The 15,731-nt window shown below is 36.1% G+C and overlaps 2 protein-coding genes across 4 annotated transcripts in view; both read right to left on the bottom strand.

The window, feature by feature from the left end:
• Positions 1–54: 54 nt before the first annotated feature.
• Positions 55–2,461, bottom strand: LOC122083220 (B3 domain-containing transcription factor VRN1-like). Its single transcript, XM_042650944.1, has 5 exons — positions 1,770–2,461; positions 1,530–1,693; positions 1,084–1,355; positions 716–855; positions 55–418 (listed from the first exon to the last, which is right to left on the bottom strand). Exons 1-3 carry the CDS (start codon positions 2,194–2,196, stop codon positions 1,164–1,166), a joined length of 783 nt encoding a protein of 260 aa, XP_042506878.1. The 5' UTR covers positions 2,197–2,461; the 3' UTR covers positions 55–418; positions 716–855; positions 1,084–1,163.
• An 11,463-nt stretch (positions 2,462–13,924) lies between these two features.
• The window catches only part of LOC122084645, a 4,440-nt gene continuing 2,633 nt past the window's right edge, over positions 13,925–15,731 (bottom strand). The window contains exons 3-4 of one of the 3 annotated variants that reach the window (XM_042653059.1): positions 14,555–14,766; positions 13,925–14,338 (exon numbers count right to left, since the gene is read on the bottom strand). In XM_042653059.1, the coding sequence (XP_042508993.1) occupies positions 14,072–14,338; positions 14,555–14,766 (479 nt within the window). In that variant the 3' untranslated portion in view covers positions 13,925–14,071. Of the gene's footprint in view, positions 14,339–14,548; positions 14,767–15,731 lie in introns of all 3 variants that reach the window. The other 2 variants (XM_042653058.1, XM_042653056.1) reach the window with 2 other exon arrangements.

Raw genomic sequence — 15,731 nt, 5'->3', positions numbered from 1 at the left:
ATTCAAGTAGATTAGGTAAGCCATGAAATCTTAATCTTAAATGGGTTGAAAATGAAACAGAAAAAGAAATAAGAGAAGGGATTCAAGTACTCAAAATTCAAAGCAATTACAGTTTTCACATCAACCATTTAAAAGATGCCATTTTATTTGGCAGGTCTCATGGTTATACCAATATTCAATAGCTCTTGAAAATTGAGACCTTCAAAACAGTACCCTCCCTCTCAATAAGCTCGAAAACGCAAACATCTCCCTCTTCTATATTATTTTTCTTCATGAAGCCAGCCCAACCAGCACCAGGCCTACCTTGGCCATTAATCATATAGAAACTGATGGGCCATTTCCTTCCGTCTGTATCTTGATGTATAACACTTTCCAAGTTATTTTCCAAATGCCTTTTAATAAAGCTGCTCTTCAAAGTCTGCATAAGAAAGAAGATATGACTTGAACTTTATATAAAACCCATACTTAGAGTAAATTAAAACTGGGAAATGTCAACTGGGATCTTCCAATTCTCAATGGAAACCTTTGGCCAACACTCAGATGAAGTCTATGTTTTCATTCACAGAGTTCATCTAATAGTTGGCAATTGTAATAGCTTTCCAAGAGTACATGAAGCTGTTGAAGGTGCCTCTGAAACTAGTTTAACCAGAAGAATGTTTGTGGCATAATTTACCAAAATATGAATCCACAATAAGGTTCTCAGTTAGGAGCTTACCATTTAATCCCCCTGAGCATAGGAGGGATGCATGTAAGCCTTGAAGAAAGGGTTTACAGACTTGAAATCTCTTGTTTCTCGGGTAGCTTTGTTTTCAGTTCCTTTTCTTGGCTTTCGTGGCTTAGTCCTTCTTGCCATAACTGTAGAGAAGAAGTGACCATTAGCACCAGGCATGATTGCAGTTGTTAATGTTCCACTTATTATACCGCAGAGGTACCCCATCTGCAGTAAGCTCGGTAGGTTCTCGTTCATTTAACTGATTTTCAATATATTAACCATATAGAATTGATTCTCATTTAACTTATTTTCAATATAAATACAGTTCAACAATAGGAAACAAAATTCACCAATAACAAAGTTTTATTTACCAGAACTTCCAGGTTGGATTTCCTTTTCAACCAGGCAGAAAATTGACACTTTCAACTCAATTTCTTCCACTTTCAAGAGTTCAAAGACACAGCAATCTCCATCTTCCAGCATGTTTTCTTGAACAAATTTTTTTCCATTCCCCACTTAGTAATGCTTTAATTTTGCAGTTAAAGCAGAATTGGACGGACCATGTACTCCCATTTCGAACCTGAAGTGTGACATTGTATGCTCCCTCTAAGAAATGTTCCCAGGCAAATGAAAGCGGAATATTCTACACAATCAGAAAGAATTGCATCACAGTTAAAATTCCTCAGCTGCAAAAGAAATGTTTTTTTGCACCAAATGATGATCCCCTGCACGATCTTAACTTGGGAAATGGGGTACTTATATGTGCATGCAGAGGCAGTGCAGATCAATTTCCAAATTTCAAAGTAAAGGAGCTTACCAATCCCTTTCTCAGATAGGATATCAAGAATGGCTTTTCAGTTTTTAACATTTGAGCTAAATGTTTTGCCTTCTCTCTTTCTTCTGTTGTTATTGGCCTTCTTGTCTTCTCAGCTAAGGGAGTGCGCATATGCTCATCCTGTTTCGCATGGAATATGTCTTCACCTGCATTTTATCAAGTTGATGATGAGAAGGAAAACTGTCATAAAATGACATCACTTTATTTGTAAAAATTAAATACCTTCTTTACTTCTGTCCTTTTTTGCTTGATTTAGTTCACACTGATAAGGTAGCTCTTCCATCTCCTTTTGGTCTTTGTTTTTCATTCTTTTCTTTCTACTGAGCCCTCTAGGTTTAGACGTTGATCCAATTTCATATGTAGATGCAGGTCTCTTTGCCAAAATGAACTGGACTCCACTTCCTCTTTTTTCACTTTCAAGCATCTTACCTTTATTCAGAAGGTTGGACTCTCCAGGAGTATCAACATTATGTGGATAATTGATTTCACAAGCACTTTCATTGAATATAAGAACAAAGAAATGTGAATTGCCATCATATCTGAAAACTATAAAATGACCAGCGGATATATTGTAATGCTTCAAGAATCCCTGCCAACCATTGTGGAACCAAATTGCTTCTTCAATTTTTTTTTTAATTCTATAGACCATTCTCTGCCATCAGGAACCTCTAGGACTGCAACATCAGGGAGATCTACTCCAAATTTTCTCACAAATTCGATTGGGATCTCCTACAGAGAACCATAATGTTATTTCAACTACCCTTCAACAATGATTTGATAAATAAAAACTAGATGGTAAGGTGGCTACAAGGATTAGTTCTTCAACCATATTCTATATACAGCAGAAAGCAGATTGTAAAGACACATACTGGCCTTGCCAACTAACAGTTACAACACACTAATCAAATGACCTGTCTTCTGGGTGTCTTCTTAGGTTGGACATTTTAATCATTGTTTATATAATGTTAACTAATGACCACAATGAATCACCATGAAGAAGGATGTGGGGGGTGGGGCATAACCCTGTAGTGAAATAGAAATTATGCAAGATATTCAAAAAGAAAAAACAGTAAGTGAGAGATTGGTTATAAGTTTCATTTTTGTATACCTTGATCTGGGAAATTCTGGGATTATTAGACTTTCTGATTTCTTTTTAGAACAGTGAAACATTTCATATTTAAATCTGGCTCGTTAGATCATTTGGCAGCACGATCATATAGTCCAGATTAAATGACAGTTCTCAACCAGTAATCAACTGCCACTAAACTAATTTTAGAACTGTTTATACCAGTTACATACTTACATTCCAGATTTAACTGATTTTAGTAATTGTTTATAACAGTTACATTCCATATTTAAAGTAGACCATTAGATTACCTTGTAATCTGATGGTTTAAACTCCACAACCTTATATAACCATCTTTCTCTTCCTTTCCTTGTTAAATAGGAACTCATTATTATATTAAAAATAGGGGAAGTGTTTCCTGTGGGCGAGTACAGTTCCTGCGTGTGCGCAAGGGCCAGTGGGATCGCATAAGGAAGCATCCACAAAGATGTCATTTTCCATTTTAAAGGGGGCAGGCCAGTCATTTCACCCCCCTCCAAATGTTTCTGGGTGCGAGGGCCACACTCACCAATAGAAGCCTTTTTTTCCTTAAAAATAATATAACATGAAAAGCCCATTACGTCATAAGGTTACAACAAAATGGGCAGGATCCTTCTAACAGAAAAGAAAAAAAAAAAAGGCGGGGGATTTGGGGGGGTGGTAAAAGCCTAAACAAAACAAATGACAATTATAAAGCAATTCAAAACAAGGTAACAGCAAGACATACAGAAGTCAATCTCAAAAATGATCTCCAATCAAGGCAAGGTTCAAGGTATTGGATTTCAACCTTTAGGGAGATCGAAATTTCGATTGAAACCTGGGAGTTTTGATTGGATGGGATGTTAGTGATGGGATTATTGTACGGACATTTCCAAAATCATGGAAAAGTGTGACGTTTGGTTGAGTGAGTTTGAAAAGTGTCCAGACAACATTGGGTTTAGAGCTTTCCCTGTTTGCTGATATGGCTTCATCCCACCCCCTTCCACGACTCTCTCCCCCCCCCCTCCTTCCCCCTCATATTCTCTCTCTTCTTCTTCTTCTTCCACTTGTTGTGCCGATGTCACAATGTCAATTTCACCTTCTTCTTCTTCTTTTTCCAACTTTGTGGGGCAGTTTTACAAGATTAAAAAAAAATAAAAAAATTAAATCGATTTGCTGAACATGTAAATCATCCAAAATGCCGATTTTATAAATCAAATATCAAATTGCAAAACCCAAGTATTATCCAGTGTGGAGAAACACAAACAGATGATCTACCCTTCTTTGTCTCTACCGATAGACAAATCATTCAATCGTCCATCATCGTTGTCAAGATAGAGATGATAGATCTAGCAGAAAAGTAATCACTCAAAAAAGAACAGAATAATTCAAATTTGAGAAATGCATCATGGTTCAGACAGCAGCCTTTCAGGTTGCTCTTCATTCATCTGCTACGGAAATTTCAGAGAATCTCTAAAGAAGATGGTGATCCAGATTGGCTGTGAACCACCTCTCGTCTTCTTTTCTCTCTCTCTCCTTCCAACTTCCACCGGACCAAACATGATGGGATGGGATGCTACTTTATTTCACCACATTTTTACTTTCCTGTCCTTAATCCCACTAACATGTGAGTCCCATACTGAACACACTTCCACCCCCAATTCCCCTCTAAACAAATAGGCCTTGAAGGACAAAAATTATGTCCAACTAGGCGACATGTTATTTAGATTCACATAATAGTAATATATCCTTTTGATAATCTGGTTCATCTCAAAACTAATATACTTTATCCATTTCATCCGAGTTGGATGTCCAAATGATTTGAAATAATTAATAAATAAAACATGAGAGAAAGAACATTACCTTGATGGCAAAGGCAAAAACCAATGCAGGGCCAATGAGAGGGTGCATGGGAGCATCTTCAACGTCTGTTGGGCAAAGGGGAGCATGGTCTTTCCGTTCCCTGATATGTCTGTGTGTTTTCTAGCATAGCAACGTAACATTTTTTTTTCCCATAAAGCACATAGCCCTTTTAAACCAAGTGGATCATAATAAAATAAAAGGTTCAAGCCCAAAACTGATTATTATTGGGTCTAGTAGAAACTAATGGGCCCAAAACACATTAACCCATACCAATATAATATTTTCTTCATAACTACAACCTTATACTAAACCATTAATGTATTCCCAAAATTTTAACTTATTACTTTCATCGAGTTATCCTTGGGATGCGCAAGCACTAATTATATTGATAACATTTTTTTCTAAGTTTGTTGGATATAATTCTATCCCACATTCTTTTAATATCCACCAGATCATTCATTAGATCTTTATTTACTACCATACCCACCCCACCTATATTACTTTGTACTCTTGTATATCAAAATTTAAAGACAACTTACATCTTCATTTTTTTACCCTTCCATCTTGTCTGTTGGATACAATGGGACTTTAGTTGAATCTCTAGCAAGGAGGGCTCCGTCTATGATGGACATAACAGTTTAGCCCTTCTCCGATCTTTGGATCCAAAATCAATGTTTGGTATCATTGAGTCTTTCCTGTTCTTCTGAATAAATCTATTATTACCACCAAAAAAAAAAAAAAAAAAATTGTCTGTTGGATGCAATCAATATTAATCCTCCTTTTCCTCATAACATCTATTAATTTAAGAATCTTACCCATTAAGAATCTAATGTTTCAAGGTGTTAATCTAATCCTATACTTTTGGATTAGATTCTTAACTCTTAATAGTCCACTACGTGAGAACACTTGCTTACTTATCATTACACCCAGGGGATGATGCCACATGTTGCTTACAAAGGTAGTCTTAGAAAAAGGTCAATAGAGGGGATGATGCCACATGTTGCTTACAAAGGTAGTCTTAGAAAAAGGTCAATAGTTTATGATACTAAAATAAAAAATAGAAAAGTACTCATGAAAAATGATCCATGCAAAAGGTTACAAACAACTACCATAAATGTTACAAAACAACGGCTACAATTAACTTCAATGTAACCCCATAAAAACAAGTAGCTACACTCCTTTTGCACTCTCTTTATAACTGTTTTTTAAATGGTTCTAATTTATACTTTACATACATATGTATGAGAGCGGTATAAGAATGCTAGTGGGATATTAACCGTATGATTTGTTCATCCTAAATATAATCGTTGGATTGAGAGAAGAAGTCTAAATCTTCAATCCACCGCTGCTATACCTTATATCTCTCCTAATTCTATCTCCACCCTCGCTTCGACGATTCAAGCCAAGCTGGAACACTTTCGGATGCTGTCGTAACGTTGCTTCAGCCACACCGGAAAGCAACATTCATAGGGCTTTAGGGTTTCGGAATGCTGTCGGACTCTACCAGAATGCTGCTTCAGCCACGCCGAAAAGCAGCGTTCATAGGGTTCCAGGGTTTCAGATGTCTTTGGCATTCATAGGGTTTCAAATGTTTTGGGATCACATGATTCATATATTAGATCCCCAGGTAGAAAGTAGAAACTATACCAATCTCGATTATGTTTGTATTTCTATGTCTTTAAATGATGCACACAACGCCCCAACCATCCAAAGAATTAAGGGAATCACCCCACCTCCTGACTTTATGAGGATCAACATGGGATGGGGGCTGCATTGCAGGCATTGCAGAGCTGAATTTTAGCCAGCTCAATTTTCTTTACAATCTTGATGCCTGAAATAGTTTATGGAACTGATGATAAACCCGAGTCCTTCTTGCGATCTAATTCTTCTTCAAATTTATCTTTGTCTCTGTTAAAGTCTCGTTCATGTTGAAGGGTTTGAGTCTCTGATTCAGCTCCCTCGGTTTCGTGAGGCTAGAAACCAAGTCACCAATAGAGGAGTTATTCATGTATTCAATTTTGGAGTGAAAGGGGATGGTATTCATAACGATACCAAGGCAGACCAAAGAACTCAAAGCTCTGTAAATCTTCTTAAATCATTGTCTCAGCTCAATCCTTTATGGTTGTTTAGTTTCGATACTTTGTGTGTAATGTAATACCACGTCTCAGAATTCCGTTAAAAAAAAAAAACCCTCTTCCTTATCTTTGAAAATTACATGATAATGATTAAAGAAGGAAACCAAATGCTTTAAACTGTTCACTTGTAAAACACAATCTGCATTACGGAGTTGCATTCTAAGATATGGATTTGGGAGGACACAATCACATGGAGTGTGTTGGATGCAATTGGGTTTGCCGATGAACTCAGGACCCAGTTTCTTGAAATTCAAGGGTAAAATTCCATTTTATTATCACATTCTCTGAACTAACCATTTTAAACTAATTGTCAACCTCATCTTTCCGAGTAGCGTGAGAAACAAAGACAGAGAGGAAGAAGAAGGGGAGGGGAAGGAAAGGAGTTGCAAGAGAGCAGCATAGATAGATTAGATACACATTATATTTAATCAATGTCATAGATCTGATCTATCTAATCTAATGGCCAATAGATGCTAGCATTCCTAATGTATAATGTAAGGGATTCTTGGAGGAAAATTCATCCATCTTCAACCTTCTGCAGAAGAAAAGTTTCTTCAAATCGAAACCTTATTAGGTAGTCATGGTTGAGCTCACTTGTCAAAAACTTCTAGCATTACCATTGTGACTCTCAGATAACGGCTCCCAAGATTCAAGAGGTAAAATCGTAAAACTTCAATTGATTTCCCTTGAGTTTCAGCCTTGAGACTACCAACTGTTAAATAATACATGATTTTCCTTGGCAAAACATATTTGATTTTCAATCCTGTGAACGAGAAATCTGTCGTCATTTTCTTTTACCTAGTACTGCTCTCTCCCTACCATTGATTCTTTTAGATTTTGTCGAGCATGGGGTTCAAGAGGCACAAAAGTCTAATATGAGTAAACAATAGGTTTATTTGGTTACTACATTTTTGAGAACCCCTATGAGTTTGATGACAGGCTGTGAAGCCAAGTTATAGGATTCAAAACACCATGAGTCAGAGTTATCAACAAAATCTCTATAGTTAAAGGCCCTATTTGATTTAATCATTTCTTCTTTGAAAACTTGAACCTCATAAGGTTAAAAGATTTGAACAACATAGTTCTCTCTAACAAAAATGGTAAACCTGTCGACTCCATTGGTTACCTTACAAATAAAGAAACTAGTGGAAAAAAAATTTCTCATAACAAGCAAGCACAAAATTGGTTGGAGTTCTAGTCCATAAGATGGGTAGAAGGCAAAGATAAGTTATGCTCTAATACCATATGAAAGAAATAAACTTTAGAGGAGGGTAGTGGAACTTACCTTCTTATAAGATTGGTAAACTTGTAATGCTGTCCAACGTTACTCTAGCGACGTCTGGTGACTGCCATGATCTATGAACACTCTACTAGAGAATTTCAAAGATATTCTTTTGGCTTCTCTTTGTCTCATATATGCAAAAAATGATAGCGGTTTTCTATAATAATGATGAAGCCAAGGACCCTTCTCATCTTGCAATACAATGTTGTAACCCCCATCCTGCCACAAAAAGAGGGGGGGGGGGGGGAGTTACAATTCAAAAAATGGGAGTTATTGCCACAATTAAAAAAATGAGGTTAAAATTCAAAAAATAACTCCCCCTCATAATTGCTAAGAGTAATTATTATATGACTCACATTTAATTACTCCTGCAACTCCCGCTCATAATTGCCAAGAACAATTACTACTTATACAATAAATATTGCCACATCATTCTTACATCAGATTTTTGTGGTTGTCATCATTTTACTAATTGAATTTTACGAATAGATGCTCTCAAGGCACTGAGCATGTAGCACCCCTTTAGAATTATGGCGTGGAGATGGAGGGAGTGAAGGGACATGAGGTGTTACAAGGAGGGTGGGGGATTAGCAAAGGAGATAGGGGAGGGGAGTTCCAAGGGTAAGGTGAGGGAGATAGAGGTGTATTGTTGGGGATAGGGAGTGGCTTTTTTTTTTCAAAGAAAAAGAAAAAAGAAAAACCTTTAGCTGATACAAAAGGTAATTATTTTTTGGGAAAGGGTTCCTGAAAGGCAATGTGGCCCCTATACTAGTGCGGTCCCAATAGAAGTGCATAGAAATATCAACAATGATGGAATTTTTACCTTTCATGAAGGGTGGGAACTGTGGGATGGCCATTTTGTTCTTGGATCTTAGCGCAGAACCACATTGCCTTTCAAGCTTCTCTGTCCCTTATTTTTGTAAATAACTTTAAAAGGTATTCCTTAAATGAGTTTAACAATAAATTAAATAGTTTTAATAGCAGTTTTTAGTGGCGACAAATTATACAATTACTTTTTAAAAATAAAATAAAATAAAATTATACAACTACTTTTTACCAAAAAAAAAAAAATGTATACAACTACTAAGGACCCCTTCACGCAGATTTTTTATGGCCAGGAAAAAAAAACCACTAATGTCGCGGACGAACAATAAATCAGTGGGCTCTTTTCGCCTTTACCATCTATTGTTTTGGTAAATGGGCTCTTAAAAGAGGTAGAAAGAGTACAGCTCAAGCCGACATAAAACATGATAAACTTATCATTAATGGTCTATTGTTAAAAGGCTCCATGCCTCCATTTAGCCACCCTCAAAGGTTTTTTTTTTTTTTGAGGGAAAAACCCGAGTAGAAGGGGGGGGGGGGCATGGGGTAATGTAAGTAGTGGCGTGAGTGAGGTTAAACAAATTGTGCCCTTTGATATATAGCAAATCCGAATTTCCAGATAAATAAGGTAGATTTTGATATTGAAAATCCATTACTACCATTTTTTTTCCCGGTTGACTACTACCAATGTTGTATTGTTGTCATCATTATTAATAAGAGAATCCTAAAAAAATGTAGGAGCAAAGAAATCCGTCAGTTTGCGTGGATCTACATTCAAACATAAGTGGACATGAAAAGACTGTGCTGCCCCTACCCCAAAGTCTGTGTGGTCTCCCATTGGCCTGCATGCTGATGTAGGACAAGATTCTTTTACACAAAAATATAATATTATAAAGGTCAAGAGAACAATACTTGCTTGCGCAACCACTACACCAATGCAGACCAATTGGAGGCAGTGTTGTAGTATCTTAGTGCATGAGGGGGGGGGTAGAAGCGCAATCTTTTCACACCCTGCCTATGTCTAGGCGTAGATACGCAAGCATGTAACTTTCTTTTTTCCTATTATAAAGGGAGAGGGATCCTGAAAGGTAGCATGGCCTCTAAGTCACCATGGGGTCAATGAGAGCCTACACGAGATAATCAACAATGGCAGAATTTTCACCTTTTACAAGGGGCAGGGCAGTCATTTTTTCCCCTTTGTGTCTAAATGTAGGGGTCACATTGCCTTGCAGGCTTCCTTTTCCCTATTATAGAAAAAAAATTATAAGATTTTGGGCAACAATCCCCCTAGTCTAGAAAGTCTAGTGACCTTTTTTGGCCTTGTGCTTTTATTTTTGCCATGCAAAAAAGATGATGTGGCAATCTAACCATTGTATATTTAAGAGAAGATCTAGATAAACCATGAGCAATTTTCAAGCGGAATTCAATTATATACCCCTATGTATGTTCAACCACCTCTTATGTGGTTTATGCACTCTTTAGATAGTCCTAGATCTCTCAATGCTTTGTTTTGTGATTAAAAAACTTAACATATGAACAAAAGACTAATCTAAATCTCGTCCACCCTACCACGTGGTAGAAGTAGATGTGTAAATCACCAAGAATTGTATTCCAAACCTCCAGTCCAACAAAAACCCATGTCCTAATTTTTAAATACTCTTTCAACCATTGCCCATACTTGTCTCTAGGGTTCAAAAAAAAAAAAAAAAAAGAGTGTGGGGTCCTTTTGTTAATTGAACCATCAATATTGACCATGTGGCAAGTTAGTAATAGTTGTCGTAACAAAAGTAATGAAAGAACTTTATTTATAGCCTAAGTAGCTTCCAATTGTCATCTCAGTTGGAGCTAAAAATTTGTGTACATGTTGTTCAGAATATTGATTATTCGATTGGTAATCTTCAAATGCACTTATATTTTACTATACGAAGATATAAAATTTACAAAAATTAATTTAGAATTAAAATTTGATAATCTCAGGGAAATTTGGTTTGATTGTTGAAATTGCAAGAATACAAATCTTAACTTGGTGGATTATACATAGATCTCGACTCAACTTAGCCTTATCTTAATTAAATGGGTTCATATAGATGGATCATTTTTTGTTAATTAACTTTATTTAAATCCAAACTTATTTGAAACTGTCATTGTCATTGGGCTAATATTGGAAAAGGTTTCTCATTCAATGGTTGGTTTGACAAAGGGAGGTATCCACGTGGCCTTAAAAATGAAGACTATCAATGAAAGACTTTCTAAGCTATCCACAGTTTAAAAAAAAAAAAAAAAAAAAAAAAAAAAAAAATCTCCTTATATGGTTTTACTTTAAAAAAATTCATAAATAAAAATTAAAAGACACTAACTCATTCAATTATTCTATAAATCCAATAATTAAAAAAATATACTTGTTATTATCCAAATATTCAATTAATATACGAATGTGAATATACAATTATTGACCTTTTTTTTTTTGGGTTCAAAAGGTGGACAGAGGCCTCAACCAAATGATCTTATTTAAAAAAAATAAGAAAAACAAGAGTGTGATCCAAATAAGTTATTTTTACATGTTACAAAAATAAGTACTAAAGAAACAATAAGAACCTCCAGCTCATTTCAATGATTCCATGAAGTCAAGCAAACTTATTTCAATCATTTTATTGAGAAAAAAATGGATTTACTTACTACAATCCAAATATCCAATGAATAATTGACCATGGACATAAAACCATTTATTGTATCCGGAAAATACCCAAACTAGATAAATTTATACTGTTTTTTGAAATATACCAAGTATGGAGATATCCGTATCTAGTCTTTGAGAATACTTATTAATATATTACTAATGATTGTACGTATATATAAATTCATCAATGATATTTTTCTTTAACGAGACAAAATTGTAAAGAAAAAATAAACACCCCTAACTAATTTCAATTATTCTATCAAGGGAAGCATTAACCATATGGACGTGTTATACCCAAATCTCACTTTATAATTAATAATACGCCACTGATCAATTTCATATAACTTTTGCTTGGGTATATTGAATAATCAATGACACTAATAAACATCGATGAAACATACTTACAAGGGCTGCTCATGGGAGTGAGACATGGGAAGGAGGAAGGATGAGAACACGGGGATAGGACACTTGCCAAACCGATATGGTATCTACCAAGTATAGGGTAAGGGTGTCAATTGGGAATCGAAACCAAATACCGAAACCGATATTGAGCCGAATTAACCGAACAAAATTAATTCAATTCAAATTCGGTTTAAGTATATGAGTATGCTCCTCAATTCGGTTTGGTTTCGGTTTTAGGTGTAAGAACCATCGATTCGGACCAAAACCGAACCGAATTATCTTAAAATCGAAAGAAAAAAAAAGGAAAAAACCCTAGCATAGTAGTATCGTTAAAACTCAAGTGGGATTTTTTTAATATTCAATTTTGAAAATTCAAGAGTGTTTTTGCAAGCTCTTTTTTTTTTTAGGTGGTAAGTTTTTTACAATTTATCATCACATATTTACATGCTAAGACAATTTTAGAGTTAGCAATGGTCATAAGGCCCATAACTTGAGCCCATTATGGCCTTTGGTCCATCAGGATCATGGTTCAAAAGTGGAACCGTTTTCATAACCGAATTAAAACCAAAGTACAAAACCGAATAAAAATTGAATATCATAACCAAATTGGATCCGAAACCGACCGAGTCAAATTGAATCGGTTTGAGTATCTAAATATGGAACCGAGTTGGTTCTTGGTTTGGTTATGGTCCACCTTACCATCATTTGGTACCGAACCAAATAACCGAAACCGAACCAATTGACACCCTTAGTATCGGGATTAGACACTTGCCAAACCAATATGAATCACCTGTATCGCCCAATACTGATACTACCTAGAACCATGGTTCCCTATTCTTCAATCCCTGCTTTTGGTAGGTTTTAAGTAGTTAGATAAAGGCATATTTTGACTTTCAAATCCAAGGTTGCATACTATTAATAAGAAGTAGATAGAATATGGGTTCCAGATTAACTGCCTATCGCTGGTTAAAACTATGTAGGTTTACTGATTGTGGTTGCCAATAATACAGTGTGACCTTCAGAAGAAACCATAGACATATGCATAAGCTATAATAAGATTATTACTATTACAGTTACTATTCTTTTGGGGCAAAGGTGTGGGGAGGGTTAAGGATTGTGGGCTTGAAGAGGAATAGGTAATCTCATCTTACAAGAAGTTCTACTTCAATATAGATTAATTCTCTCTATGAATTCAGAATCTGTTCCCAAAATCATGAATTTCTTTTGATGAGATAATCATAGTAAACCAGCAAGACAAGGAGATACCACTAATGGGATATTTCTCAGGTTTAGCATCAGTGAGGCTTCAGCAGGCTATGCCCCAATCCAGGGCCAACAAGATCTCTGATATTATCTATTTTTGTATAAATAGGTTATGACACAGGGTCATCTTCCTAACTTTGATGAAAAGAGACAGCACTAGCATTCATTCTCCACTCATTTAAGGTTTTGTTTGGAGATTTTGATCCAAACAACATGCCTGCCTTGCCATCTTTAGAGCAAATTGAGATCCATTAACAAGACAGGAGAGTTTTTGGTAACCATTCAGTATTTTTTTGCCTTTCAATAATTATTAGTACTGAAATTTAGTAGTGATGCTACCATAACAAGTCAATAATTATGTCATATTGTTTGGTGTTGCTAATATTACTGTATAACCATTCATATTAAGGAGATTTACATAATTCTCTCCCTTTAGGAAGTCAAATCATGTAAAAGGAAAAAAGGCAAAAGCTTGACCACATTCATTCCACCTAATATGAGAATTTTCGCAGAAAAATAAAAGAACGAAAGAAGAATAATGTTGAGTAAAAGGAAAATAACCCCTTTTTGTCCTGTTAATTAATTGTATCAAAGTTTTTAAAGACTTTGCATTTAAGAGTTAAAGGAAAACTAGAAAGGATACTAATAACATGCAAACAATGACCCACTTTAAAGTAGGACAGAATCCTTTTCAGCAGGTGGGAAGGTGGTTTCTCCTATAACTTTATCAGTTTGTTCTTCAGAGAAGAGTCATAGATGATTCCATATACTCGTATGAATAAGAATGTGAGTGTGGGGTGGGGGTGTTTTGAAGAAAGATGGATGGACAAATGAGGAGATGAACCAGAATGACCAAAAAGGCAGTCTTGTGTCTGCTCTACTAATGTAGAGATCCATTCCATACTTTCAGAAGTTAATAAAAAACCAGTTCAACACAGAAAAAAGAATTAAAAGCCAATCTACTTGACTCCCTATTCATCAGAAGTCCTATTGATTTTATTTGAACTCTGGTTCTGCTTCTTCAACAACACGGAAGATTGAAATTTTAAGCTCCATACCTTTAGCCTTAGATACCTCAAAGACACAACAATCTCCTGCTTTTAGTTCATTGTCCCGAACAAATTTGGCCCAACCCCCAGTTATCATGGCCTTACGTTGGTTTATAGAGCACCGTACCATCCATGTTCTCCCGTCTGAAACTGATACTTTGACATTGTGCAATCCCTCATTCAGGTACTTTTTGGCAAAATTTTTTGGAAAATTCTGTAAAGCAAGAAGACAGAATGCTGGATACATCAGCATAACTAAAGTTGTAATGGACTTTTGAAACAAACTGATGCAAAGTTCTCATCAAGAAAAAGAAAAAAAAAAAAATGCTTGTTTCTAACAAATCCATAGCCCCAGAAACCATAAGAGATTCCAAGTAGAAGTCTGAAAACAATCACAACAGTGGAGCACATTCCAAGAACTTACCAATACCTTTCCCTTGTACACATATGATGGTTTCATGATTATCATAATGGAAGGATTTTTGGTTTTAAACATCTGGGCTGCGCAAATCGCCTTTTCTTTTTGTTGGTTCATCACTACCCTCTTACTTGCTGTCACAAGCCTTTCATTCCTCCGAGATGAGCGCATGCTAACATTCTCTTCATGTTTTGTAAGCGAAGAGTCAATGTGTTTTCCTGCATCTTTGATCAAAATAATAACAAAACTAGAATAATTGTTATAGTTGCAGCATAAAAATAGCACCTGAAAGTGATTTTAGTTAAGGAGAAATTTTAGGAAATTATATTATTATAAATAAGAACAAGTGGAAGCTGAAATGAAATACCACTATATTTTGGAAACGGACCAAATACTGGAGGCTGGTTTAGGGGTAAATTCAAATGATAAGGGAGTGGATATTATTGGTAATTCTCTAGAATCTGGAAGTGATTATGGGAATTAATCAATAGTGGAGATTTTAGTTCATGCTGAAGGAGGAATTAGTTAGGAGAAATTTCAGGAATCCGATGAGGCTACAGTAAGGAGACATCTGGACATGATGAAAGGGGGTTTGAATATGAATAGTTTCCCAGTTGGAAGATATGATAAGAATCAACATAACATTGTCCAATTGGATTTAAGTTCTCATGTGGATGGGAAAGCTGTGGACCAAAATCCTATTCAATCATCCCCCGCCATAGTTTCACAGCCTGGAGAGCTCTTTCCAATTGCCTTCCCACTCAATCCTTCCTCCTCTCTAGGCACATCCCTGTCCTCTCTTCTTGTTGCCTTTGTTGGAATGGCTTTGAAGATTCCGATCAACTCTTCTTTAGTTGCCCTTTTGCCCTCTCCATATAGAGAAGAGTCCTCAAGGTTTTGGCCTACCCCTAGATGTATCTTCGGTTTTTGTAGGGAATGGATCCGGGTTGACATGAGTTTTTCCGGTTCTTCAATTTGTGATGTGGTGGGCAAACTTGCCTTTTGTACCAACATAAACCATAACTAGATTAGATGGTCCTCCAACTCCCGCTCTTTGGAGATGATTTGGAATGCCATCTTTTTTTTTTTTTATGTCAGCTCCAAGATCCCCGACGTGTTCCCTCCTCCCTAAGGAACAGGCTAATTGTTGTCTCCTGGGGACTCCTCTCTTCTATTCTCTTTCCCCCCC

The sequence above is a fragment of the Macadamia integrifolia genome, chromosome 7 (genome assembly GCF_013358625.1).
Source record: "Macadamia integrifolia cultivar HAES 741 chromosome 7, SCU_Mint_v3, whole genome shotgun sequence".
NCBI lineage: Eukaryota > Viridiplantae > Streptophyta > Magnoliopsida > Proteales > Proteaceae > Macadamia > Macadamia integrifolia.
The sequence above is the reverse complement of the archived record's forward strand: the minus strand, read 5'-3'. Positions and strand labels throughout refer to the sequence as shown.

Excerpts from the sequence above, each read along its gene's own strand:
- LOC122083220 (XM_042650944.1), bottom strand. The coding sequence starts at position 2,196 with ATGGTCTATAGAATTAAAAAAAAAATTGAAGAAGCAATTTGGTTCCAC. Across the intron at positions 1,694-1,769 it reads AAAGGACAGAAGTAAAGAAG|GTGAAGACATATTCCATGCG; the intron begins GTATTTAATTTT and ends GATAAAATGCAG. Across the intron at positions 1,356-1,529 it reads CCTATCTGAGAAAGGGATTG|AATATTCCGCTTTCATTTGC; the intron begins GTAAGCTCCTTT and ends CTGATTGTGTAG.